The 27,396-nt window shown below is 41.2% G+C and overlaps 1 protein-coding gene and 2 long non-coding RNA genes across 8 annotated transcripts; 2 read left to right on the top strand and 1 right to left on the bottom strand.

The window, feature by feature from the left end:
• The first annotated feature begins 106 nt into the window (after positions 1 to 106).
• On the top strand, positions 107 to 2,894 carry LOC309702541. The gene is made up of 3 exons (XR_014275606.1): positions 107 to 203; positions 2,169 to 2,355; positions 2,459 to 2,894. It is a non-coding gene; the product is annotated as an uncharacterized lncRNA (long non-coding RNA).
• On the bottom strand, positions 2,182 to 21,551 carry LOC309702351 (stonustoxin subunit beta-like). Of its 5 annotated transcripts, none has more exons than XR_014275447.1 (5): positions 21,116 to 21,551; positions 19,477 to 19,540; positions 19,191 to 19,252; positions 8,769 to 8,815; positions 7,776 to 8,620 (listed from the first exon to the last, which is right to left on the bottom strand). XR_014275447.1 is itself a non-coding variant. In XM_082527043.1 (3 exons), coding segments are annotated over exons 1-3 (591 nt in total). In that variant the 5' UTR covers positions 13,755 to 13,789; the 3' UTR covers positions 7,776 to 8,078. The 5 variants fall into 5 exon arrangements, 1 of the variants encoding a protein (XP_082383169.1); XR_014275449.1 differs by lacking the exon at positions 21,116 to 21,551 and adding an exon at positions 19,800 to 19,959; XR_014275446.1 differs by lacking the exons at positions 7,776 to 8,620; positions 8,769 to 8,815 and adding an exon at positions 2,182 to 2,276.
• On the top strand, positions 14,305 to 17,284 carry LOC309702467. Of its 2 annotated transcripts, XR_014275524.1 has the most exons (6): positions 14,305 to 14,392; positions 15,228 to 15,468; positions 15,566 to 15,677; positions 15,993 to 16,082; positions 16,198 to 16,370; positions 16,534 to 17,284. It is a non-coding gene; the product is annotated as an uncharacterized lncRNA (long non-coding RNA). The 2 variants fall into 2 exon arrangements; XR_014275525.1 differs by having other exon boundaries at positions 15,566 to 16,082.
• Positions 21,552 to 27,396: the final 5,845 nt, after the last annotated feature.

The raw sequence follows: 27,396 nt of genomic DNA, 5'->3' as shown, positions 1-27,396 counted from the left end.
CCCTCAGATTCTTTCTGCACAGCTTTGAAACCATGACAGCACGAGTGATGCTGAGGAGACGTCCAGTTTAAACAGACCTTTATTCCTGGAACACAAACACATGAAGTGATGCTGCTAAAGAAGAACATTTAATCGCACTAATGAATCAAGCATCTGTTTGTCTGTCAGTCTGTCAACAGTTCCTCTGATCGACTTCAGACTTGGTGGGTATTTTGTTTTTGCAGCGGTCAAAGTCGATCAGCGTGTTGCTTTGTCTGCTGTAAATCTGCCTGTACAAAGGGAAACATGCATGTTTTTAGATGCAAACTCACAACATGGCTGCATTTTTGTGATTATGTGTATTTTATATTGATTTATTCTATTATGTTTTGTATATGAATCTTTACAAGTGTGTCGATACAAAGGCTTGATTAAAACAAAGGTCTCAGCTGTGCTGTTAGGGATGCTCTCATATTTGTTTCAAATGTAATAAATCAAAGGATTTCAGGCTTTTCATCCTTTTTATTTGTTTGGTTCTAACAGCAGCTGGATAAAAACATGCAGGTGATGAATATAATTGTGTGATATTATGAGCATTGTGAATAAAGAAAGAGCAGAGATAGTAAAAAGGAAACAGGTGATGGACATGAGATTTTCAGAACAAAAGCTCCTCAGTGAGACGATCACCTGGACACAAGGTCAGGCAGCTGGGACTCATCTAGAGAGCAAAATGGAAAAGTGATCTGTGCAGAACATCACTGTTGATTGCAGTTATTTACATCAGACTTCTTCTCTGAGATAAGAGCAGCATTTGTGGGAAAGATGACAGTATTTCCAGGCTGGATGCTGTTTGCAGGGAGAACTGAATGAAAGTCTCCTGCACCTCAGCGCTGAGGTCCACACCTGTGAACACAGATGAGGTCAATCTGCTGCAGCACGTAGAGCTTTACTGATCAGCAGGTTCAAAGGATTCAGCAGAGCGTAGAGTCAGAGCTAAATGCCACATCACCATAGAGTTTGTTAACAACAGCTTTCTTTGCCCTTTGTCTCGATGGACTGAATCAGGGATACTCGTCATACTTCACCTCAACCACGTCACTGAGAGACCCCAGCCTGACACAGCAGCAGAGATGATGAAAGCAGAAACAGCAAACAGATGCTTCAGTTGTGTTTCTCTCTGTGTGTGCGCTCACGCCCACTTGTGTGTGTGAACTTTCCACGTACCTCAGCTTGTTTCTCCAACATGAGCCATCAGGGCTGAAAAACATCACTAACACATGAATTCTTTCTCTTTTTGTTATCACCTGTGATCATGTGTCTCATGTTTCTGTCATTCACCAGTTCTTGTATAGTTACGTGTAACTAGACTTCTGTGGGACGTAAATGATTGTTTTGTATGCAGATCTGTACAAAGGATGTAAACACTTGATTACAAAGGAGATCTCAGCTGTGTTGTTGTGGATGGACTTCAACGTATTTGTTAAAAAAGAGAATAAAGCAAAGTGTTTTAGCTGTTTGGGAGTTTTTGTTTGATTCGATTCAGTTTTATTTCTATGAAGTCAAATAATAACAAAGGCTCTAGAACAGCCCTGAGTTTGTCCAGGTGACACTCCTCTGAAGAACAAAGACAAAGAGGAAGAAGGGGATTCGTTTTCAAGTCTTGTTTCTTTCAAAATAAAAGCTGAAATGTTTTGGAAGCATGATAATATTTCAGCCAGGATGCCGTCTCCAAGGAGACCTGCACCTCAGCGCTGAGCTCCACATCACGCCCTGTGAAAGCACAGATATAAATCTGCTGCAGTGAGACGAACTTTACCCAACACAAGTGTAGAAGTAGACATTTGACTTTACCTACAACCTGTTAACAACAAAGCTTTCATTGCCTCTGTTGTTGATGTCATGTAGGACTAATCATACTTCACATCAGCCATGCACACGTCAGAGGATCTCCAGGCTTTCAGTAATAAAGCCAAGCAGATGATGTGAACATAGCAATAGTAAAACATGCATCATAATCAGCTGTATGTGTCGACTATGTGGCACCTCAGTCTTGTTGGCATGAAGAAAAGTTGTGTAACATGTAGCATAAGGGCTGCAAAGACATCATGTAGACAGCAGTCGTCTGTTAGTCGTAACGTATCTCCTGTTAAAGAGTTAAATGTGCGTTCTCCATCTCTGTCCTCTCACAGCTCGCCGTACACCAACTCCAGCTGTGGTAACCATGGCTGTGCCCATCAACACGCTGAAGCTGAGACGCCACCCGTCACTATGGCGACTCCAATAGGGTTACCTGTCAGCTGTGGACGCATGAAAGGAAAACAGCAGAAACACAGACATGTTTACTGGAACATTTCCTATTGACAGCTTTATGGAAAAGTGGGTTTAAACACTTTTCTATGTTTTATTTTGTTTATTTATGGATTTATTGTGAAAGGAATTTCAAAGGTTTAATTTGACCTTTCCCCTGTTTTTCATACAGACTGGAGACGAATGGATGGTGCTTTCTTTGTTTGTCTAAAGATAATGAATAAAACTCTACACACATCTTAAACCACCCTCCTTTCTATATATTTTGTTATATAAATGGAAAGTATATAAGACACAAACTGAGCTTATATGATACTAAGGACCCTGGAGGTCAGTCCACCTTTATAATTCAGCACAGCCTGGAGTCTCTTAGTCAAGCTTGTTTGTGTTTTCTGTGAGGAAGTTTTCAGCAGCAGCTCTTTTCTTGGATGTTGGTTCCCTTTGTTTCCATCCTCTGTTAAGATGTTTCAGTAATGTTGAGGTCTGGGGAGGCCAATCCATGGCTGACGTCCTGTGATGCTGCATTAGCAGTTTGTTCATAGTGAAAAATGAAGCCACTGCCAATCAGACATTTGCACAGTGGATCAACTTCTGATGGTACTGTCCTGAATTCCACACCTATAATATGTTTGCACATCCTGATGAATATGTGCAGCTGATTTTCAGTCCAGTTCCTGTGTGACAGACGCCAGTCTTTCTGCCTGTGTCCTTCCTTAACAATAGAGCCATCCTTCCACTGAGACTGTTTCTGATGAGGCTTCACTGAGCAGTAGATGGATCCCTCAGCTCATCTAATCGTCCTATTTCTAACACATGACTGTCAGAAACTGTTAATCTGCTGCAGCTCTTTAACTCCTCCACTTCTTTTTTTGTAATCTCTTAGTTTCCTCATCTTTTAAGGTGGCACTGCACACCAGATCCAAAGTCAACATGCTGTTATATAATGGAGTTGAACCTGTAATGGAGTTTGATTTAAACCAATCAGCAATTAAGTGAATGATGATGAGCAAAGATGGTGGAGGTGGTGGATGAAGACCCGGACAGCTGTGGTTGGCTCCTCGTATAGAGCAGAGTGAGGTTGTGTTTGCACATTATTATAAAACCATGTTCACCATATATTTTAGCTGCAGACAATAACATGATTTCTTTGCTGTGGTGATTTTATTCCACTTTGGTAAAATGGGAAACCATCATTTCTTGCTGTAATTCACACATTATTCCAAGAGCCTCAACACGAGCATTGTAGTCCGACCATATATAGACAAATCAATAGTTGTGTTTGTAACAGCTCATGAACATGAATCGTTCCACATTACTTTGAAATCATTGCAAACTAAACTGGAATAAATGAGTGTTTATATATAGTTTTGTCTCAGCTGTTCATACACAGTGTTTCAGTTCTTATCAGAGTCCCACCGTCTCACTGTGGTGAACCTTTAGCTCTGTTGTAAGCGTGTTGTTAGACCAGGTTTCCCTCATTTAAAAATAATCTCTCATTAGAAATGGACATGATGTCTAAGACATAGAAATGCTTATTATGGGTTCACTTGATGTCACTGAAAAGATGCACATGGGTAACGTGCAGGCCGTCCAGCTCCGAGGTTTATCTCCTCACCTCGAGTCTGCGACACTCTCTCCGTGTCCTCTCAGATAAGGGCGCGCACATTTCTGCACGATCTTCTAAATTACAAAGAGCGATTCACAAAACAGAAGCTCACAAAACACTCATCACAAACCAAAAATGGCTCCACTGAGCGTCAAACTGTCACCAGAATTTACTGATAATCTAAAGACTCACAGAACTCATTTTGTCTCATTTTGTCTTAGTTTGAGACATAAGTGCATGATCATAATACTGTGTAGTTAGATGAGACAGAGCTGATGCTTGCTCTTAATTATCCTCTTCATGTTTCCCGAGCCTCAGCAGTGGAAGCTACCATGGATAGAAAGACTATGACTCATCTTAAATCTCAAATCTTTGTCTCCAAAGAGCTGCTGATGTGTCCGATATGATCCACAAGCTTAAACTAGGATTATAAGTGTGTGCAGTGATGTGTGTGAAACCTCTGAGGACTCACACGTGTGTGCTTCAGCCCACGCACACATATGAAGCACTGCGACCTCACACAGAAGTGTTTTACACATCCAACCTGAATCCTGATCATTTCTACAGTTTATTAAGTTCAGCTTCACCTGAACATCAGTGATGAAGCTGCTCTGACTCCATCACAGCTCACAGCTGTTGGAATGAGTCAAACAATGAAGAAGGTTCAGAAACAGCTGATGATTTTACAGAAACATGATGCAAACATGAGAATGGACACATGATTTTTTATTAACAGACACTGTTTATGTTTCACTGTGCATGACGTCATCAACACTGACACCAGGGGGCGCTCATCACCAGCCTGAGGAAGTGTGATAATGGGGGGAGACGCAGTGTTGTGTGTACTGCAGTCGGACAGAAGGAAAAACTTCCTCCTGAAAACATTTTCATCCTTCCCAAAAGTGTTTGAGTCAAATGTTACAAATATATAAATACAATAAAACACAGGGTCTTACATAAAATCAGTGATGCAGTTGTGCACTGAGCACCTTTCCAATGTTCCTTCCTCAGATGAGTCCAGCTGCTGAACACATTAACATCTGTATGTAAATGTAGCCGAGAACCAACCTGAGCACTGCTGGGAAAATACAAAGGCAACCATCAAAGTGCTGTATTATCTTATTTATTCTGAATGTTGACTTAGATCCACACCACGATTTATGAAACTATAGAACTAAAATAACAACAATCGTCTGCTTCTTTAAAATTTCTTTCATTACATCAAACCAGTGAAAACTGAAAAAAACAAAGAGCTGTTAGCATGTTTAGACCAACTTTGAGACAGAGACTGTAAAGTTCTGCACTTTAAATCCTGCCTGTGTTCCTGCAAATGATTCACACTGAAAGTATCTTAGTTTAGTATTGAGTGAGCCACAAAGCAGCCTGATAGCTTTAAAACAGGAAAAGTAAATGAAATTGACAGTTTCAGTGTAGCTGGATCTATTATTGGGGGGTCATGACCCCCGTAACCCCGCCTGGTCCTGAGGTCAAATCCACCATCTTTGTTTCAGAGCTTCATGTTCTCCCGTGTTTGTGTGCGTCCTCTCCGGTACTCCGGCTTCCTCCCACAGTCCAAACACATGCAGTTAGTGGGGTCAGGTTAGCTGTGAGTGGTTGTGTCTCTGTGTTATTCCACCTTAATAAATGACTTCCTGTTAGCATGAAGTGCTTCTGTAGGACTGATGTCATTTTCATGGTTGGATCATTTAAATGAAGCTGGACTCAGATGCAGTAAATAAGCTGATTGATCATTAATGAATAAAGCTGGTCAAACACATCACGTTCATGTGATTGTGTGTTGTAGTATTGATCCCAATGCTGGTATCAGTCCTGGATCAATAACACTGGATGGATGCGTTCAGCATGGAGCCCCTGAGCTGTGTTACAGACAAACATGGAAACTGACAGGTCTGTGTCATTCACAGTCTGTAACACTTCTAAACAACAGAGGCTGACCCAAGTGCCTCAGAGCCAGGCACGCTCACATCACAGCTTTCTAAATAAGCCAGTTTCAAAATAAGAGCTGAAAGCTGTGTTTGCTTGTGTTAGCTTATTATTGTGGAGACTAACATTCAGTGATCATGTGTTCAGACTCATAATGATTACTCTCAGAAATCCTGATCTTTGTATTTACTGTGTGTTGGATCAATAACTGAGATTCATGGTATCACACAGCTGTGCTGCTGCTGATGTCAGCACATCTGGAACAATAATAATAATAATAATAATGGATACTTTATTGATCCCCATGGGGAAATTACTTGTTTTTCTCTGCATTTGACCCATTCACTCAGTGAAGCAGTGGGCAGCCCACTAAGCAGGCGCCCGGGGAGCAGTGTGTAGGGACGGTACCTTGCTCAGGGGTACCTCAGGGTAGCCGTTAAGTGGATTCGAACCGCCGACCTTCCGATCATGGGGCGACCACTTTACCTACTGAGCTATCCCTGCCCAAATACGAGGTATCTGCTAGCAGACTGAGCAGGACGTGAGACCTGTGGACTGTTTAAAGCTGTCCCTCCACAGCTCACTCAGACCTGATCCACACCTCAGTGATATTCTCTGACTTCCTCAGTAGAGACAGAAACCATTCAGATCTGGGACCATCAGCTGACTGATGATGTCACACAGACTGTGTTTTTCAGGAACAGTGATTCTGATGTGAGCCTGCTAGCTGACAGCAGACCTGATGAAAGCACATGTTCACATCTGTGAGGACAGACTGGACTCTTTGACTGCACCTTGGTTCTCCTCAGAGGTCTGTACAGGAGCATGTCCACCCCCACTGAAGATCTCAGTCACTGTGAAACATAGAAAGCTGCTTGTGTGGCCTCTGCCTCACATGTAGATACAGCTACAGGTTTCTCTGTCAGTCAGACTGAAACAGTGTCCTGATGCTGCATCATTCAGCTCTGTGCCCCAGTCAGCATCACTGGGAGCTACCAGTGTTTCTGCCCTTTTCCTGTAACACTACACTCAGCACAGGCTCAGCTGGTATCCAGTGTTGGACTTTGGCTTCAGCTGCTGTGATAGATCCTCTAACATAGATCAGCTCTGCTACATGTTGTTAGATAAGTGCAGCTGCTGTCATGTCCTGATGTTTCTCTGGCTCAGCAGCTTCTCCATCAGAGGTTCACATGGAGCTGATCCAGTATCTCCAGTAACTGTGTTCTGTGCCTCACTGGTTCATCCTTCTGTCTGTGTGACGTCAGTCAGATGTTGAAGTTAAACTCTGTAATCTTCACTGTGTCACAGAGTTCAGTGAGTCCCGTTATTCACAGTATCAATCAGATCATCAGAGAACAGCTGATCAGCAATCAGTGGTGCCAACAGCGCCTCCTGTGGTGAGAGGATGCAATAATGCAATGTAGCATTTTTCCACTCAACACTTGCAGTCATGGAAACTGTCTGTTGGATCTGTGTGACGTTGCTTTCTTGGTTAGAGTTCCTCACAAATGTCCAGATGATTCTTCTAATGAGGCGTCGACCATGTTTGCAGCTCTTTGGAAGAAAACGTCGCCCTTTGCCATCCTTACTTTTCTTTGACTTCTTCAAATGCAGCTGAACTCCAGCTGGTATTTTCTTGGACTTTGCAGCTGTTTCTGGTCATCAGTTCATTCCTGCAAACCTCTGAAGCTGAACAACAATGATGCTGCATTGCTGGCTGATCCCAAAAGGTTGATTCTGTTCATCTGGACGTTTTCAGAAACGTTTGCTCACTGATCAGGTGACTTCTTCAGTCTCAGCTGACTGCAGCTTTACAAGCTTACAAACAGCACATTTGCACAATGACTGAAAGCAGCAGCACCTGATATATATGATACTAATATAATACATATACATATATAATCCATACTAATGATGAAGGAACTGAGCTCACAGTCCATTGTTCATTCAGTGAACTACTCAGTTTATTTTGGGCCTCAGAAATGCTCACTCTGTTTGTACATCACTGTCAGCAATAGACTCATTCTGCTGTGTGGACAGGAACACATGTGACATCACTTCCTGTTTGTTTGTGACTGAAGAAGTTTACAAGGAATCATTTAGAAGAGTTTCAAACATCAACTGATTGAATCCATGAATCTGAAAACGTGTTTGTGAGTGAAAGAGACAGACATGTACAGACTGAACTATCTGTTCAACAGTCAGAGTGTTTCTGTAACAGGAGACACTCTTTACACTCCACTCAGCACAGGGACACTGAGGCACCAGGAGACCAGAACCTAAACCCAGGATAAAGAGTTTGAGTGAATGTGGTGTTGAAGGTGTGGAGGTGGATCAGAGTGTCAGAGGAGACTCTGTAGAAGGACAGAGTGCCAGCAGGACAGTCCACATACACTGCTGCTCTGTTAGAGACAGAGGAGGAGGAGGAGGAGGAGGAGGAGATGGATGTTTGTCTGTTATTGTGCCAGACAGAATCAGGACCATCATCAGAGCAGATCAGACTCCAGGACTGATCATTGTTTCCAAACACACAGTCAGCACTGCCTCCTTTCCTTCTGATGCTTCTGTAACTCACTGATATATAAACGTCTCCTCTCCACTCGACCTCCCAGTAACAGCGACCAGTCAGACCATTTCTACACAGCAGCTGTTCATAAACATCAAATCTGTCTGGATGATCAGGATATGACTGAACCTCCTCCACACGTGTCACCTTCCTGTTGTTGTCAGACAGTTGGAGCTTTGTGTTCACTGTGTTTGTGTCGATTGTGAGTTGACAGGAATCTGATGGAGAGAACAAACACAATCCAGCTGCAGTTATTGATCCATCATCTGTTCATTGATTGACACTTTGATGATGACTCCTGACATGATGAAGATGGTTGAATGTGTGCTGCTTTGTTTTCATGAATCCCATTAAAAACACACTTACACTTCCTCAGACCTGGTCTCAACCATCGGACTCCAGCAGGCTCCACCCTGAAAGGAGGAGGGGGGTCAGAGCAGCACAGTCAGCATGCACACATGGACATTACATGGCTCTCACACACACACTGTTACACACTGAGCTCAAAGCTCGGCTCCACTGTTTTATTCAAAGAAATCTACATTTATTTATCAGCACATTTAAAAACAGCTTGAGCCAAAGTGCTGCACAGAGTAGAGAGAAAATAGGAAACATACACAGTAATGACTATAAAGACTGGTCAGGATTGAAAGCTACAGAGTACAAATGTGTTTCCAACCGGCTTTTAAAAATGTCCAGTGTTGGTGACGACCTGATGTGAAGGGCGACTGTTCCAGAGTTTGGCTGCAGCCATCGATAAAGCTCACCTCTGTTTTTACGTCTAGTTCTGGTCAGAAGCTGCTTATCTGCAGACCTGAGGGCTCCACTTGGATTCTTTTGTTAAAGAGAGATAAGATGGAGCCAATCCATTCACAGATTTAAAGACAACCAGATCTGGAAGTGGATTCTACCACGTACTGGTAACCAGTGGAAGAAGCTGGTGATGGGTCGTCTAGCACAGACCCACCGCTGGAACCAGACAATTGATGAGGGAGAGAACTGTGACAGCGCCGTTCCTTCACTTGACCTCAGTCGCTCTCGTCTGCTCCCTCGTAACACTGCTCTTTATTGAGCTTACATGAATATGCACAAGTTCATTATGACGTCTTACACAGGTATGAACAAAGAGTACCAGTCTGTGCATAGTGTGTGTGTGTGTGTGTGTGTGTCTGTGTGTGTGTGTGTGTGTGTGTGTGTGTGTGTCTGTGTGTGTTTGTGTGTGTGTGTGTGTCTGTGTCTGTGTCTGTGTGTGTGTGTGTGTGTGTGTCTGTGCATAGTGTGTGTGTGCGTGTGTGTGTGTGTGCGTGCGTGTGTGTGTGTGTGTGTCTGTGTGTGTGTGTGTCTGTGTCTGTGTGTGTGTGTGTGTGTGTGTGTGTGTGTGTCTGTGTCTGTGTGTGTCTGTGTGTGTCTGTGTGTCTGTGTGTGTGTGTGTGTCTGTGTGTGTGTGTCTGTGTCTGTGTGTGTGTGTGTGTGTGTGTGTGTCTGTGTGTGCGTGTGTGTGTGTGTGTGTCTGTGTCTGTGTGTGTGTGTGTGTGTCTGTGTCTGTGTGTGTGTGTGTGTGTGTGTGTGTGTGTGTGTGTGTGTGTTCCAGATGTGACCCTGTGACCCCAAAGCTGGTGCTAAGAGTCCAGCGGTCCCCCTAACAAAGGGCTCTTATACTTAACCAGACACAGAGTAGGTGTCCTCCTACACCAGGGGTCTCAAACTCGTGGCCCGCGGGCCAATTGCGGCCCGCAGGACGATAGTTTTTGGCCCCACCTTAATATGAAAATGTAATGTTAGTTTGATAATGTATGACACTTTACAGTGTTGTGGGCGGAGCTGAATTAACCCACCAATCAGGGTGGGATATGGATCTCAGGGGACACCAGCCGGGCTTGATGCAAGCAGGGAAACATTTCTCAGTGAGTCAAAGTTCCAGCAGCGTTGCCCTGGAGTGTTTCTTTCTTTCCTGTGCCTGGCTGGCTTCCTCCTTTCTATTGGGCAAACGCCGACATTCGCCCCAGCGCGCTGCGTTCACAACACTTCAAAAAAAGTTGTTTTTTTAAGTTGCTGCCCAGCGGGACATTATACGTATATAGATTTATACACACGTCAGTGGGATTTAAAGTTATTTTTCCACAGAGAGAGATCTCATATTAACTCTCACAGTGATGCGTAGGCGGCGGGATAAAAGAAAAGTCATGAACTCAATGCAGCCCAATTTAGTCTGCAGTCACATAGCGACACCTGTTCATCGGCAACAACAGTCCCCGGTAACCCGGACTAATTATAGGGTCGCACCGTAATTTGTGGCTCGATGTTTTTATTTGCATCACTCCATTTGCATTGCAGCAAACATGAACATTACATATATTTCAATATAATGTAAAAGCAGTCAAAACAACTAACATCAGAAACAGCTGATGTTATTTGTTATATGTCACGGTGTCATTTCCGCTTCTTTCTCCTGTAACAACAGCCCGGCGCCGTGAGCAGTCGCCTTTTTTGCGCTCGCTATCCCTGCACTTTCTACCATCTGCAAACGCCACGGTGTTCGTGTCGTCATGAAAGACATGAACATCGAGCGTAAAAACAAAGGAGACTGCTACCGGCTTTTTATCTGCCGATCGCCGTGCTACGGTTGCAAGAAAAAGAAGCAGAGATGACGTTCTCTATGCGTTGAGACTCACAGTAATTCCAATGCATGGCCAGACCACCGCTCAGCAGATATTTACAAGCTGTGTGATGCCATTGAGAATGTTGGTTTGCCATGGAAGAGGTTTGTTGGAATAACAACAGATGGAGCGCCATCAATGACAGGGAGGAAACATGGACTGGTGGCACAAAACAAACTGGAAGAGGAAGGCGTGGAGGAGGCCATTGCTCTGCACTGCATCATCCATCAGCAGGTCCTTTGCAGCAAATGCCTGAAGTTTGACAATGTGATGTCTATTGTTGTGAAATGCATCAACCAAATCAGATCCAGGGGCTTAAAGCACCGAAGGTTCTGAGCTTTTTTAGAGGAAATGGAGTCAGAATATGGGGATGTGCTCGACTTCACTGAGGTACGTTGGCTCAGCAGGGGAAATGTATTAAAGAGACTTTTTGAGTTGAGAGCAGAAGTGAAGCCTTCATGGAGAAGGATGGAGTTAGTGTTCCTGTGCTAACTGATCCCAAATGGCTCATGGACTCAGCTTTTCTTGTTGATATGACACATGAGCTTAATATACTGAACAAGACGTTACAAGGCCAGGGGCAACTTGTCAGTGCTGCCTATGACAACGTGAGAGCATTCTCCACAAAACTGGCGCTCTGGAAAGCTCAGCTCTCTCAGACAAACCTTTGCCATTTCCCAGCATGCAAGGCACTCGTGGATGCAGGCACACCATTCAGTGCTGACGAGTATGTTGATGTCATTTTGAGGCTACAGGAAGAATTTGATCACAGATTTGCTGACTTCAAGACACACAGAGCCACCTTTCAAATGTTTGCGGACCCCTTCTCCTTTGATGTGCAAGATGCCCCTTCTGTGCTTCAAATGGAGCTCATTGAGCTGCAGTGCAACTCTGAACTCAAAGCAAAGTTCAGGGAGGTGAGTGGAAAAGCAGACAAGCTTGGACAATTTTTGAGAGACTTGAGCCCTAGTTTCCCTCGGCTTTCCCGAATGTTCAAGCGGACCATGTGCCTTTTTGGTAGCACATACTTGTGCCAAAAGCTCTTCTCCACTTTGAACTTCAATAAGTCCAAGTACAGGTCCAGACTTACGGATGATCATCTTCAAGACATACTGAGGGTCGCAACTGCTTCCTCCCTCAGGCCAAATCTGGCTCGGCTATGTGAGAGGAAACGCTGCCAGGTCTCTAGCAGCAAGGAGTAGGCAAGAGAAGCCATGTTCAGAAGAACAGTTCATTTTCTACAGTGTTCCATTCATGTTCAGAAGAAGGTTATAGAACTGTTAATACAGACATTTCAATCTAAATACAGCAGATATAGAAGACTGAAAAAAACACACAAGTTCACTGACTAAAAATATCTTATTATTATTTTATTTATGTATTACAGATTGATTTATTTTCTTATTAATTCTTAATTTGTTAATTTATTTTTCATATTTTCTGTTAAAAAATAAAAATAAAGAGATTTGAGAAGATTGGAATTTTTTTAACCATGCCTTTCTTGTGGAAAACCTAATGCAGCCCAGCCTCACCCAGACTCTGCCTGCAGCGGCCCCCAGCTAAATTGAGTTTGAGACCTCTGTCCTACACCATAAATCAGTAAGAGAGGGTACGACCTCTCTCATGGCCCCAAGTGGTGTGTACATGCCAGAGCACTCTGGAAGGCATACAGAGTCTTTACAGACTACTAAGGATCAAACCTCTATCATCATGCAATCGATTATACAACTCTAAGCATATATGAGTAAATATTTCTAAGCATAAATGACAGTCAACAATATAAACCTTACAGCTGGTTGTAATAACAGAATTCATTTGTTTCTCAAATGAGAAAGAGCTATCGAGAAACACTCCTAAATCTTTAGTTCTGAACTTTTCCAGTGGGGCAAGGTCAACATTATCTGCTAATGCAAAATTGGCTACTCTTATTAACTAATGCTAATTTGACGTGAATTAGCATTATGCACTAATGCTAACACTTACTTTTTTAACAATGTGAGTAGCTAATGCTAACACTATTTCCCTTAACTTTATAACAATGGGAACGGCTAATGCTAACACTCTTTTTCCTAGCATTACAACATCTGAGCTGCTAATGCTAAGTAGGTCGCCATTAGCACCTACGTCTAATTTAAGGCAAATACGCATTAGAACCTAATGCTCATATCGTTTTCCTTTGCTTTATAGCAATGTGAGCAGCTACTGCTAAATAGCATTAGCTAATAACAGCAGTCTAATTTAATGCAAGTTAGCATCATTTGAGTTATAACGATGTGAGGATTTAATGCTAAGTATGCTGCCATTAGTGGCTAATTCTAATTAGGGGTGAATAATTATTACCAGCTAATGCTAATATCGTTTTCTCTTCCCTTTTAACAATGTGAGCAGCTAGTGCTAGGTAGGCTGAAGCTAGCAGCTAATGCTAAAGCTAAAGATAATTTGATGTGAATTAGCATTACATTAGTGAGGAGTTAATGCTAAGTAGACTGCCATTAGTAGGTAATGCTAATTCTAGGTGAATAGGAATTGGCAGCTAATGCTAATACTATATTTTCTTGCTTTAACCCTTTAAAACTGGTCAGAGTGGGCACACTCCGTTTTGCGCAACTATTTTTAAATCCCGGTAGCACTGTAACCACGTGAGCTAGCGCAATAATTTTTTTTGCATATGAAACCTGAGGAGTTGTACTTACATCTTATGCCATCAGCTTGTCCTAGGTTACAGTTTCCTTCCACATATGCTTAGGACTCATATTGCACTGCTGGAAATAGTTTATTTTGATGCATATGCTGTTATTTTGCAAATTTGCAGTATAATATTCATTTTTGTTTTTCCTGCAGTATATAAAAATTGGTGTATTTCAAAAATAAAACTATGAAGGCACTCAAAATAAATTTCCTGTGGTAGGAAACTACCCAGATAGCAAGGAGACATTGAACAGATGTTGATTTTCCATCTGAACCATCAGAATCGTCAGGATTGAAATGTCAACACAAAACCAATGTTGAAACAACATTGAAATACTGATGAAACCTGACACTGACATTGAAATAACATTGATTCACTGTTGTTCTGTCATCGTTGATTGTTGATCTATTTATAGTTGACAAGGTGACAACAATCACGTTGAAAAACCATCGATTTATGGTTGAGCGGGAAATTAAAGCTGCTACCACTTGGACTATTCCGCAGCACCCCTCTCAGTGGTACATCCCTCCAGGTAACCATTGTCTTGTACAGTAGAGCGGGACATTAGATTTACTCTCAGCGGAATTGACCGGAGAAGGCATCAGTTCATGCACTGCACTGGCCTGCACCACGATTAGTATAAGGTAAGAATGAATGACTTTTGTTCTATTCGTTATTTCCACGGTTGCATTTGAATAACAGTAAAAAAAAAAAAAAACTTGTTAATGTAAAGTTTCGGATAAAATGTGGGAGCCCGAAATTGTGTCTACTTTCATCTTACAATCTGGCAACAAATAAATTGCACTGCAAACAAAGTCTATCAACAAAGAAAACATTTTCGTTTCATACTTTTCCGTTATATTCCCTTACAAAGCTAGCTTTAACGCTTCGAGGGTTCCTTTGTTCTTGCCGTCGCCTCGGTGCTTGACCCAGACTTTCGCTCTGTAGTTGCTTTTTAGCATAGTACTACAAAAAATTGTAAATCTGTGATATATGATTGATAAACGTAAAGGTAACTGTATAAATGTGTTCAATGACTTTGTTACTTTTAATGATTGGAGAGCACCCGCTTCGATTCGCACTCAATTCAAACTTTACGCTGCACGCTCACCTAACTTTACGCTGCACGCTCACCTAACTTGAGTTTGCACCTTTTGTCCACACGTAAACTGCGTTTAGCATTTACGTGTGGACGAGGAAGACTGAGAAAACGCAGCGTCAAAGGTGTGCGCCTATTTTGACGCCACACTGTGCGCCAAGTTTTTGTCTCGGTGCCATGAATTCCTACAATGGCAGACTTAGACAAAATACTGTTAATTTTATTATCTTCAGTGTTTAAATGCTTACATATACGGGTTTGCTTGTAATTGTTGCCTATATACATTTTAAGCTATTATTTATTATTTAGTTCAATCAATAGATCAAGTTTTGTAGTGACTATGAAATATATTGTAATTATCTGTTTCCTGTTTATCCTAGACAGGGCAAAAAAGGACTCCAAATTAAAAAAAAAAGATAAAAATGAAAGACTGGTGCATTGTGCAGTTTAGCACTGGTGGTACAGAAATAGTCCCTAGATCATGGATAAATGGGGAGAAATTGTCATGGCCTCCATACCCTCCTTGAGACACATTCAGGATCCACGACGCAGTAAAGAGGAGAGTTCATCCTGGTGCAACATGGCTCACCTATGCACCAGTCCGACTTCTAATAAGCCATGGTGGGTATCATCAGGATTGGTGTTGTATAAATGTAACAATAACAAGTTTTTCGTGTCCTAATTTATGTCTGGCCATACATTGTGTTTGTACTTCCAGACACATTTCACGAAGCAGAACGCAGTCTTCAGAAATATCTAAGTGAACACTGTGATACGTCTGACCTTCAGTCCGAAGCTGAAACTCAGACCAGTCATAAAAGAAAGCACAAGTAAAACTTTTTTTATTTCACAAACATATCTTTGATTGCTAAGAATTTATGATCTTGTCTTTTATACATATCTGTGGTGCTTGCATACTGCAATATCACCACATAATATAGTCCAAAAAGTGGAAGCTTGTAAACTTTTTATAAATGCAAAGCCGTGTACACTTGTGCACTTCAAAAATTCCTTGTATACTGTACCTTCTTGCACATCTCCGTTTCCTGTGTGTGTTGTTATAAATCAAACTGTAACTTTAGGAAAAAATATTCCAAAAGCACATTTGTAATTACTTATGACCGTTTTCAACTTTTTTTCTTTAGACCAAATCCCCTGTACACATATAGTGACTCAGAGGATGAGCAGCCCACAAAAAAAATGGTTTCCCCAGGCCCCTCGAGTGAAAATACCAGGTAATAAAATACTGTCTAGTGTCTTTGTACATATCTGTGTGTGACACAAGGAAACGTTTGACAAGTTGTCTGTATTCTTAAATACTTTAAAAAAAAAAGCATCTTTTTCTGTCAGACCTGACGAGAGCTGTTAACGAACTCCGTGAGGAGGTCAGAGCCATCCGCAATACCGGCTGCAATGAATCGGTAGATGCTGGGGTACTGCCTCTGGATTTGCCCTTGCACAACATTGAGGAGCTAAACAATGCAGAGGCAGCTCTTCAATCACAAGAGGCAAATAAGGCAATGGTAAGTATATAAAGGTTATGTACACTTTGTAACTATAAAGTGTAATAGCTGTCAGATGTGATTTAAATACATAACAACGGCCTGTTGGTTAAACACACAAGCACTTGCATACACATTTAAGACATGAGACACGCTAATTCCATCTCTTAAAATGTGTCTATAGGTGAGACGCTTTGCCTTGATTGGAGCCTGACGCAGCAGTTAGGGGCAAACTCTATGTCCGAGTTTGTCTTTGCACAAGCAGTGCAGAAATGGCTCCGATACGCCCCAGATCGTTTGGGTGGTGCAGGACGCACATCATGCAAAAAATTACAAACTTCTGTGAATCATATAAACGTAAATCGGAAACTGTCTTTTAATAAAGTATTTAGCAAACGAAACATGCCTATTGACCTTTTTTTGTTTATTTTTTTCTCTGTTACATCACATGCAATGCTTTCTTATTTTAGGATATTAATATTGACATGATACATTGTGAGACATTTGGGTTTTTTTTTTATAAAGGGTGTCCAATTTAAGGAATAAGTACAATTATGTGTTTAGGTGGTTGAAGTATTGATGGAAACATGCAGTAGTTTAGTATTGGTTAAAATACCTATAAAGAAAGGTAGATTTCCAGTCATGATTTAACTGTTTTAATAAAAAGCAACTGTGCGAAAGAGGCGGAAAATCAACACCATAGCTCAACAGTGTTTCAATATCAGAATCTGACATTGTTTCAATGTCAGCAGTATTAGAAAATATAACGTTGAATCAACGTCAGGTTTCAACATTGATTCAACATCAAAACCTGACGTTGTTTCAACATTAAAAAAGGGTGCAAGAGTGACGTTAGGTCAACGTCACACTTCAACGTTGGTTCAATGACACAGCCTGATATTGACTCAACATTGTTTCAATGTTTCCTTGCTATCTGGGTATTTTGTGCAACTTTTTTGTATTTACAGTTTTGAGGGAAAAGCCTCTTAAATTTCTCTAACTAGAAATATATGTTAAAAAAAACAAAAACGATTTTCAATTTTTTTGTAGTTTATTGCACTTTTTTGCAATTTATGTAATTACTATGCACTTAATACATACATATTATTAAAATTTAGGCTGTAATGGTTGTATTGATGTATAGCAACTTGAAATGCTCCCAAAAATGGCTCTACAGCATGTAAAAATATAATACAAGCTCTGGTGGACTTGGTTTTATGGTAGGTCTTAAAGGGTTAAATCAATATCTTTATCTGGGCTGCAGAAGTGATAGGGTAACAGGGGCAGGGTACAGACTGGACAGGTCGCTATCATACAGAGACAAACAACCATTTGCACTTCAACACCTTTGGGTAATTTAGAATAACCAGCCCTTACAACTGCATGACTTTTAACTGTGAAGGAAACCAGAGTACACAGAGAGAACCCACTGCAAACTTCGCCTCATTGCGGATTCGAACCCAGGACCTTTTTGCTCTGAGGTAACAGCACGAACCACCATGGCATTAATCTGTCAATACAGACTTAACAAAAGTAGGAAAGCTATGCTTGATGATGCTTTATGTTGTTGTCCTTGACAAGTTAAACCATACGAAATAGTAACAGCATACACGTGGTGTGGTTGTCTGCCTCTTGTAACCCCACTGATTTTCCTGTGGTTTGACATCTAATGTGATCTTGTGGATTTCGTGAGCTGACTCAAAAAAGTGAAATTGGGTGGTTGTTACATGCACAAGATCCAAACTTGTAATTTGAACTAAATAATTCCATGTTTCTATGGTGAACGTAATTGAATTATGTAGCATCTACATGAAATTCAGCAACGTAATTTGTTCTTGTTGAGATGACATCATACAATCTAGTAAGAGTGGCTGGATCCAGGCAACTAACCACTCTTACTCATCTCATCTGCATGTAACAACCACCCAATTTCATTTTTTTGAGTGTGCAAGTCTGCAAATTTCTTTATTAAATCATAAGATTCTTAAATTCATCAAGTCTCTCTCTGCCTGGGTCCTCGTCACAAAACATGACATCACTGTTTTGTACATTTTAACACAATTTAATCCCACATTTGTGAAAGAAAAGCAAAACACTTTTTTGAGAAGTCTGTAACAAAACCATCAAATCTGATAAAGGTTATTTAAATGATGCTCATAGTGAGTAAGAAGTAAACTGAGTGCATGTTTTGGACAGAGATTCACTTTTAATGTGTATGTATAATATAATACAGATACATAAAAAACACTCCCAAAACAGAATAAATTATTACAAAATATTAATAAAAACCTATTAAAATGGAGGCAACTTTGCCTGTGGTAGAATGTATATAATGTATGAAAAAATCTTTACTGCAGATACTAATTTAACTAATTTAATAATACTAATTTTGTGTTGTAAGATTTATGAGTTTCATGATTTCATAGTGGTACTTGGGAGAGCTTGACATTTTTCTCAGGTGGTACACACTGTAAAAAGTTTGAGAAACACTGATAAGTGTTTCTCTGCTGCATAAGTCAGTATGCAGCAGTCAAACAGACACCTGGACGGTCCAAAAGTTGGCCTACCTGTTACTGGCTGAGGTTTTAGTGGAGTTGTGGCTGAACCACATAAAAATATATCATTAATTTTAATCTCCCCAATCAATGATCATGTTATGTTGGAATGTTGTTAAAGAGGGTCAAAAATGTTTCAACCCAGTTTGTTTTGCAGATTCTGTATAGCAGCTTTAATATAGGGAGGACACAACTTCCTGATTGTATGAATAAAATCAGGATTTTTCTCTTTGTCAGTTTAATAGTTTCTGTTGTGCTTGTCACTGTTCCCTGTCTGTTTTCTTACCTGGTTCTTCCTGACCTTGTACTTTCTCCTCATGTTCCCTCTTTCCTCTCTCCCTCTTTGGACTGACAATCATACACAAATAGATTGGATTCAATTAGATGAAAAAATTACATTAATATGAAAAAAAAAATTATTAAGATCACTAACAAAAAGTCCTCTCTCAGTCTACTTTCAACCAAAAGGCAAATAACCAAACCACATGAACATCTAATAAAAGATATAAAATATTGAAACACTGATCCAACATTATCCTTTATTGACGGATCATTTGTTCTTACACTTTTACCTGAATGTGGCTCCTGTTTTTGAAAAAACGTCCTTATATCCATTATGAACCTGTCTGTCTCTCTCTACACAAAAACACACACACAACAGCAGTTATAAGGTTAATGGGCATTCAGTCAGTTAGCTAGTTAGTATCCATTTCAAACAGGACAGTGGCAACAACAGCAGGCTGCGGACAATTTTAAGTTTTAGATTTTAAATAGGCTGTATACATTTCAATGGGAGCAACAGGACAGTCAGATGTCGCTGAATTTACTACAGAGCAGGACGGATTGTAGGGTAGCAAACATTGTTGGAAAACACGTTTTCAACACTGCAGGTTACCTGGTGTAAGGTTTTTCAGCTAAAAAGAAACATGACTCCTATCTAACTACATAAAGAGTAACTGAAGGTTAAATGCTGCTAATACGTCCTGTTTTAATCCAGGCACTCCACCTCCGCTCCGCTGCGTCTCAGCTACCATCGCTCTGGCAGCAACGACCCTAGAGCCAGAGTGGGGGAGAGCTGGAACAAACCATTTTGGGAGGGGGGAGGGGTTATCTATACTTTTGTTGTTAAAATGTTCCGTCTCAACCAAGTACTCTATGCTTTTTATATTTTTAGTAGTGTGTCACACAAACAGCAAATATTGATAAAAAAAAAAAAGTAAGAAATCTTTGGGGGTGCTTTGATTCATTTTTGGGGGTGCTGAAGCACCCCCAAAAATGGGCTAAAATCGCCCCTGCTTGCATGCAAGGGCAGCCACAGAGCACTCACACTTGGAGTGAGGGCTCCGAGACTCGCACTCTGCCACTGCCCTGGTCTTTATTTATACACAAGAAGAGTAATACAACAGTGAATATGTTTGTTCAGTGGAATGTTGATGCGTGAGCATGTGCGGATATGGGTGTGTGTGTGTGCCAGGAGAGGCTCCTCTACCTGGTACAAAGTGAAACTGCTCATTAAGCTCTTATCTAGCAGGTACTGCTCCTTCCCTGCATGATAACGGGTCACAGTGAATCAAAAACAGTCTGAGTTATAAAGAGGTCATCATGCAGTATTCTATCATATGCAAACTTATATTATTAAAAGATTATACTGACTACAATTTTCTATTGACAACAAGGAAATTCTTTGTATATTTCATATATCAGAGAAAGAGGTAAGAGGGCAGAAATGTTACGGTAGCAGGCTCGGGTGTGTACAGCATAGAAAGAGGAGGAGGATGCCCCCGTTTATTACCCGTCTAATTACGTGGGAATAAACTTCAGCTCATCTTTATTTTGTCTTAATAAGTAAATTCTCTCATTTTTTTCCTTCCCCTGAAGTGTAAATTTTTCTCCATCTGCCGCACACACGATATAACCAAAATGACATTAACTGTATGATTAGCTGTAGTTTTGATGCTGACAGAAAGGTGTGTGTGAAGAATATTAACGGCAGTGAGAACATTAAGAGAACAGTTTGATGTTAGTGACATCATCAACATGGATCATCTGCAGTTTTATTAACAGCACTCGCGTGCTCGTTTTATTTAATTATCTATCTATAACAGCGTGTCAACAGACTCCTGTCTCGTGTTATCGTAAATACATAAATGAATAAATAAACAATAATTTTAAGGGCGGAGTATTCATATTCAAGTACTGAATAGTACTGACCGGGTTTATTTCCTGTGCCTGATCGTCTTCTGTTATTCTGAGCCCAGTTCTTAACGTTCTTTAGTGTTTCACAGTCTGTTGCTGAGTGACGTGAAACTTGTTCGTTACTTTCAAAACTTTTCCCCCGGCGGAGTTCGTGAGGCACGCAGTGAAGTTTAGGGTGTGTCGGGAGGATACAGATCCTTGAATCCGGGGAAAACCACAACTTAGCACCGGAGTGACATCATCGGTGTCGGAATGTGAAAGTTCTTTCTTTTCTCAACATAGAGAGAACAGGAGGAGAGAGTGATGGAGCTTGTTGGGTTTAAATTCCCACTCTGTACATTCCAAGGAAACCACTCGACACAAAGAACAGACGGACACTCCAGCTGAGTTTTACTTGCAGCAAGGGGAGAAAGAAGCAAAGGTGTTTACAATCCTCCGTTCCTAGCACATCTCCGACTTCTTCTCCCCGCTCTGCTCTTTTTATTATGTGGTGGCAGATTTCTTTTCTCATGTATTAATCACATATTTAATCATATCACATTAGTTATAGTAATATCACTTTCTCACTTTACTATAGTAAGAGCACTCCTGTCACTAGTTTACATGCATGTGGAAAGTTACCACAGAGAGGCCATTGTAATGGGAGAAGTTAAACAGATAGTGAGACTCCTTCTGCTTAATAGGGATGTAAATCCTCAGAAAACAAGGTCATAAATCTCTCTGTGAGGGAGGAAGTATAGCCCCCCTGAGAGGGGCCAACATGTGAGTTTGTGGAATGTTCTTTGTCTGTGTGTCTGTATATAAGATGTAAGGGCGGTGGCCACAATTCAGAGATGGTCCTGGTGTTTCACTGGGATGCTCTCTCCACATTGCAATGTGTTTATTAAACCCACTTAAATCAAGCTCACTTAGTGTGTTGCAGGTTATTGTTAAAATTTCCATAACAATTATCTTAAAAGAAACACAAGCACATATTGTCTGCTTCCCTGACCTTGCCTGATAGTGTGTGTGTGTGTGTGTGTGTGTGTGTGTGTGTGTGTGTGTGTGTGTGTGTGTGTCCGCCCTAACATTCCCTCACTCTACAGTTCCAATAGTGAAAATTCCGGAACCTTCCCCCCTCTGTATGAAAGGGCCTCTCTTTACAGAAAGCAGCTGGGAGGTTGGAGGGAGTGGTCTTTGTTTTACAGAGCAGAGTGACGTCATCTCCCTCCATCACAGGGAGGACAGGACTCTGCAGGATCACTGATCCACCTCAACACAGAGACAAACTACAGCATTTCATCCATTTACACACAGCTTCATCAACACTAACTCCACACACTCAGCTTACCAGTGATTATAGTAATAGTAATAGGTCATAGTAATGTGTCATCTCAAACCCCATTGCTGTCATGTTTTCTGACCAGTTCATAGTGGAGCTGTTGTAACAGCTGGACACACATTCTGTCATGTTATCTTCACCTAGTATAGCTACATTGGGTAGCTGTGCTGTGCTGGATCATTGGTGTCTCTCTCCCCTCCCTCCAGGACATTTACAGCACCCGTCTCACTAAAAAAGCCCTTTGCATAGCGGCTGATCCCACGCACCCAATGCAAAGCTTCTTCAAGCTGCTGCCGTCGGGGAGGAGACTGCGGAGTCTCCAGGCCAGGACCAGCAGGCTGAAGGACAGCTTCATCCATCAGGCTGTCAGGAAGCTTAACTCCCTCCCGATTCTGCCCCCTCTCCCCTCTCTCCTCTACGGTCTCACTGAACTCTGTCACACACACACAAACACACACACTCTCTGACTCACTCACTGGCCTGCACCAGTTACCAGTCACTTTGTGGAGCATTGGACTGCCATTACCTCACAAGACTTTGTTGTTACACTTTCTCTTACCGTACACTACTAAATCTCCATTTGCACTATTTGCCTATTTGCACTACTCTGCCTGGTTTACACTCAATGTCACTTACCCATTATATTGTATATTGTATAGCTTTCTTGTTATATGTAAAATTGTATTTATTTAAATTTTTACTTTTTAATTATTTTACTTGCATTTTTAATCACTTTTATATTTAAATATATTTAAATGTTCATTTGCTATTTATCTAGGGATTGAGAGTAACGCAATTTCTATTCTCTGTATGTCCTGTACATGTGGCAGAATCGACAAATAAAGTTGACTTTGACTTTGACTTTGACTTTGATACATATTATGCACTCTTTAACTGTAATACTTTTCACTGTACAGTTCCAGCTGGATGGAGACTCTCCATGACCACTGGTGTCAGTTTTGAATACACACATTTGGGTAAATTTTGGTAACAGTAGTGTTTTTAATGATTTGGGGAAATAAACTGCACATGGCACACTTGTGTCTGTGGTTTGGGATGCCTTATTACTCCTATAACCTACAGTTGTTTGCAAGTGTTAAGTTTGTATTCACTCACTGATTTTGGTTTCTAGGTGACTGGGGTGTGGATGTTGGCTCCAGGCAGAGCCAAGAGTTAGACCCACTTAACATGACATTAATATTAATTTCATTCTCTAACACAGGGTTTGCAGGGCTGGAGCGAATTTACTCAGGAGGAGAAGCCCTGATGTTGTCTGAGAAATGATCTAACTAATCTTTTCCTTTTTGTTATTCTCCTAGTTCTGATGAGTTGACTCATGGGAGAGAACATGTGTCAAAAGGAGGGATTCCAGAATAAACATGAAACAATGTTTTTCAAACGTTGTTTCAAAAACAATGTTTTTCATTAGTTTTTTATGATGTTTTTGTCTGTGGCTTTTTACTGTGATTTGTTGGATTAACAGTTCATGTACAGGTATTAATCTTATACAGGTGGTACACCCATGTTCAAATGAGGTTTTGATAACCTATAAGCAGTGATGGGAATAACGGCATTACTAACGGCGTTACTTTTTTCAGTAACGAGTAATCTAACTAATTACTATTTCTATCGTTACAACGCCATTACAGTTACTAACAAGAAAACGCGGTCCGTTACTATTTTTAAACAAACAGACAGTTGAAGCTGTGTTCAGCTTACCGCATCTTATATCAGTTGCACGGAAGTAGCTGTAAGTAATCTGGACGCTACAGCTTTAAGCAGCTGCGCGCTCCCGCGGGCGGTAATCACGATCGCTGTCTGGAGCACAACACCTGGAGCTAAGGGAGCAAAACAATCGCATGAGTGCTGCTGTTTGACTGAAGAAGGATAAAGTAGTCGCCGTTTTTTCCTGGGTTAGGGTTACTGCTGTCTCCAGGTAGAAAAAGGAGTGATACACCTGCTGCTGTCAGACCTGCAGGTATCAGGCTGTGATGTTCTCCTTTATAGTGGACAGATCTTTTTTTTTTCGGAGTGGCACAAATAATTTGTGTGGTATCTTATTGTGCCACCCAAGAGGGATCAGTGAATGAATGCAGATGACACCTGATTAAACAGTCAGGCAGTTTTGCCTGAAGTAGTTCTGTGTGTTTTTGAGTTAAGGTGGTCGTTGGTGTGAAGTTAATAATCATTTTATTAATGATATGCAATCACATGACTCTCCGAACATCACAAACTCTGTTAGAGTCCTGAACATGAGTAAAAGTGATTGGAGTAATTATAGCATGCAAGCTCTACAGCAACTTGTGCGCATTTTGTACGGTAGCTAGACTGATTTTCTAGCATGTCAGTTCCTGATGCGTAGGTGCATTAGGTCCTCATTGTCTGAGTAAACATAGTAACACAGTTGTGAGTTCTTTTGACATGTGTACTCAACTTTGACACATTGTTTAACACCCTAAAGGTAAGATTTTGAGTTCATCACATTTCATTGAGGGATTTTGATAGGTCTCAAACATGCTGGAAGCACCTAAAGAAGGACGTTGTTCTTCCAGAGGTAAATGTGGTTGTTTTGGTTTCCCACTGATGTGGGGTCAGTAAAGATCTTTTACACCTTTTAAATGGGCTGATGGCCCTACAACAGTGCAGAGTACAGTACACTGCATAGATAGAGAGGAAAGATCTATCACTCTGTTGTAAATTTAGCTCAGAAGTGTTTTACATATGTTGGCTGTGTGGAAATTCGTAGCTACTTCTGGATTTTACTCTAGAACTCGAGAAGCACTAACATTAGTGTTAGTTTATGTTTGTGGTATTCACTTACCTATAGGTACAAATATAGTCACTGTCCTTTATGGGAAACATCTGGACAGGCCAAAGAAAATGGCACAAAGGAGTGTGTGTGATGTTTGGTGAGGCATGTGTGCCTCAATCCCTAATAACACAGGGGATGAGGGGTTTGTTTTTTTTTGTTTTTACAGGAACAGTTAATACATTGGGAAACATGGGTTGATGGATGTAATGATAAAGTGGGAAAATATATCACACACTGAAAAACTTCCTTATGTAAATAACAGGTTCTTGTGAAAGAGCACCTTTATGTAACTAAGGTTGAAGTTTTCTTTGCAAATGAACAACCAAGGCTTTTTCATTTTTGTATATGGTCTCATATTGTGTTTTCTTTTATGATATAACTGCCATCCTTCGAACAAAGGGTGGAGACCCAAATGGAGAGAAGATGACCATTGAATATGAATTTGTTGGTTCCTTCTGACTATAGGGAGGATGCACATTGTGAATTCCTTTAGTACACAAATCTCCATATGTTTTTATGTGATTCTTAATTAATTATTTTAAATTCTTAATTGTGGTATCACAAAGGGTGGAATGTGGTGGCAGATTTATTTTCTCATGTATTAATCACATATATAATCATATCACATTAGTTACAGTAATATCACTTCCTCACTTTACTATAGTATGAGCACTACTGTCACTAGTTTGGAATGTTAACACGGTGAGGCCATTGTAATGGAGGGTGTCCCAAATTCTTTTATTTGAGGATGAGAACAAAGAAACACTGGTCTTGTACAATGATTTTATTGAACACACGCGTGGGGAGATGTACGTGGGGCGCGTGGGGCGGCCAAGGAGAAAACAAGGTTATAATTCTCTCTGTTTGTTTTTTTGGTCCTTGGCTGACACTTGGTCTTCGCTCGCTCTGCTGTAGAGTATCACTTCCTGTTTCTGCTCAAACAAAGTGGTGTTTCTGAGTAGCTTATCTGCTTAGAAATTTAATTAAAAACTTTTAAATACATTCTTTTTTCATAGTATAATCTTCACGTGCTTCATCTGAAGCACCCTTTCTGTGTGATCACTACCTAATTCATAGCCAAAGTATTCACTCACTGTCTCTGTACACTGTTTCGCTAGCTTAGCTTAGCTCGTAGCCGACTCGTTAGCACCATGGCTACTTCACCTGTCCCTCCTGCACTTTCTTGCTCATTGTGTCAGATGTTTAGTTACTCCTCAGCCTCCTTTAGCAGTAATGATACCTGTAACAAATGTAGCATATTTGCAGCTCTGGAGGCCAGGATTACTGAATTGGAGACTCGGCTTCGCACCCTTCATTCACCTGTAGCTAGCCAGGCCCCTGTAGCTGGTGCAGCCGAAGATAGCGTAGGCCCCACTAGCTGTTCCCCGGCAGACCCCAAGCAGCTGGGGAAAGAGGGCGGCTGGGTGACCGTGAGGAGGAAGCATAGTCCTAAACAGAAGTCCCAGGTACACCACCATCATGTGTCTAACCATTTTTCCCCACTTGGCGACACACCCACCGGGGGTCAAACCCTGGTAATTGGTGATTCTGTTCTCAGACATGTGAAGCTAGAACCGGCAACCATAGTCAGTTGTCTTCCAGGGGACAGAGCAGGCGACATTGAAGGAAATTTAAAACTGCTGGCTAAGGGTAAACGTAAATACAGTAAGATCATAATTCACGTCGGCAGTAATGACACCCGGTTACGCCAATCAGAGGTCACTAAAATCAATATTGAATCGGTGTGTAACTTTGCCAAAACAATGTCGGACTCTGTAGTTTTCTCTGGGCCCCTCCCCAATCAGACCAGGAGTGACATGTTTAGCCGCATGTTCTCCTTAAATTGCTGGCTGTCTGAGTGGTGTCCCAGAAACGATGTGGGCTTCATAGATAATTGGCAAACCTTCTGGAGGAAACCTGGTCTTGTTAGGAGAGACGGCATCAATCCCACTTTGGATGGAGCAGTTCTCATTTCTAGAAATATGGACAAATTTATTAAACCCCCCAAAATATGTCTATCCAGAGTTGAGACCAGGAAGCAGAGTTGCAGTCTTACACGCCTCTCTGCAGCTTCTCTCCTCCTGTTACCCCCCCAAAAACCCATCTCCATTGAGACCGTGTCAGCTCCCAAACAGACAAAAAACAAACTAAAAAATCACAAAG

The sequence above is a fragment of the Aulonocara stuartgranti genome (assembly GCF_965226115.1).
Source record: "Aulonocara stuartgranti genome assembly, chromosome: 3".
Lineage (NCBI taxonomy): Eukaryota > Metazoa > Chordata > Actinopteri > Cichliformes > Cichlidae > Aulonocara > Aulonocara stuartgranti.
Note: the sequence above shows the minus strand (reverse complement) of the source record. Positions and strands in the feature narration are given on the sequence as shown.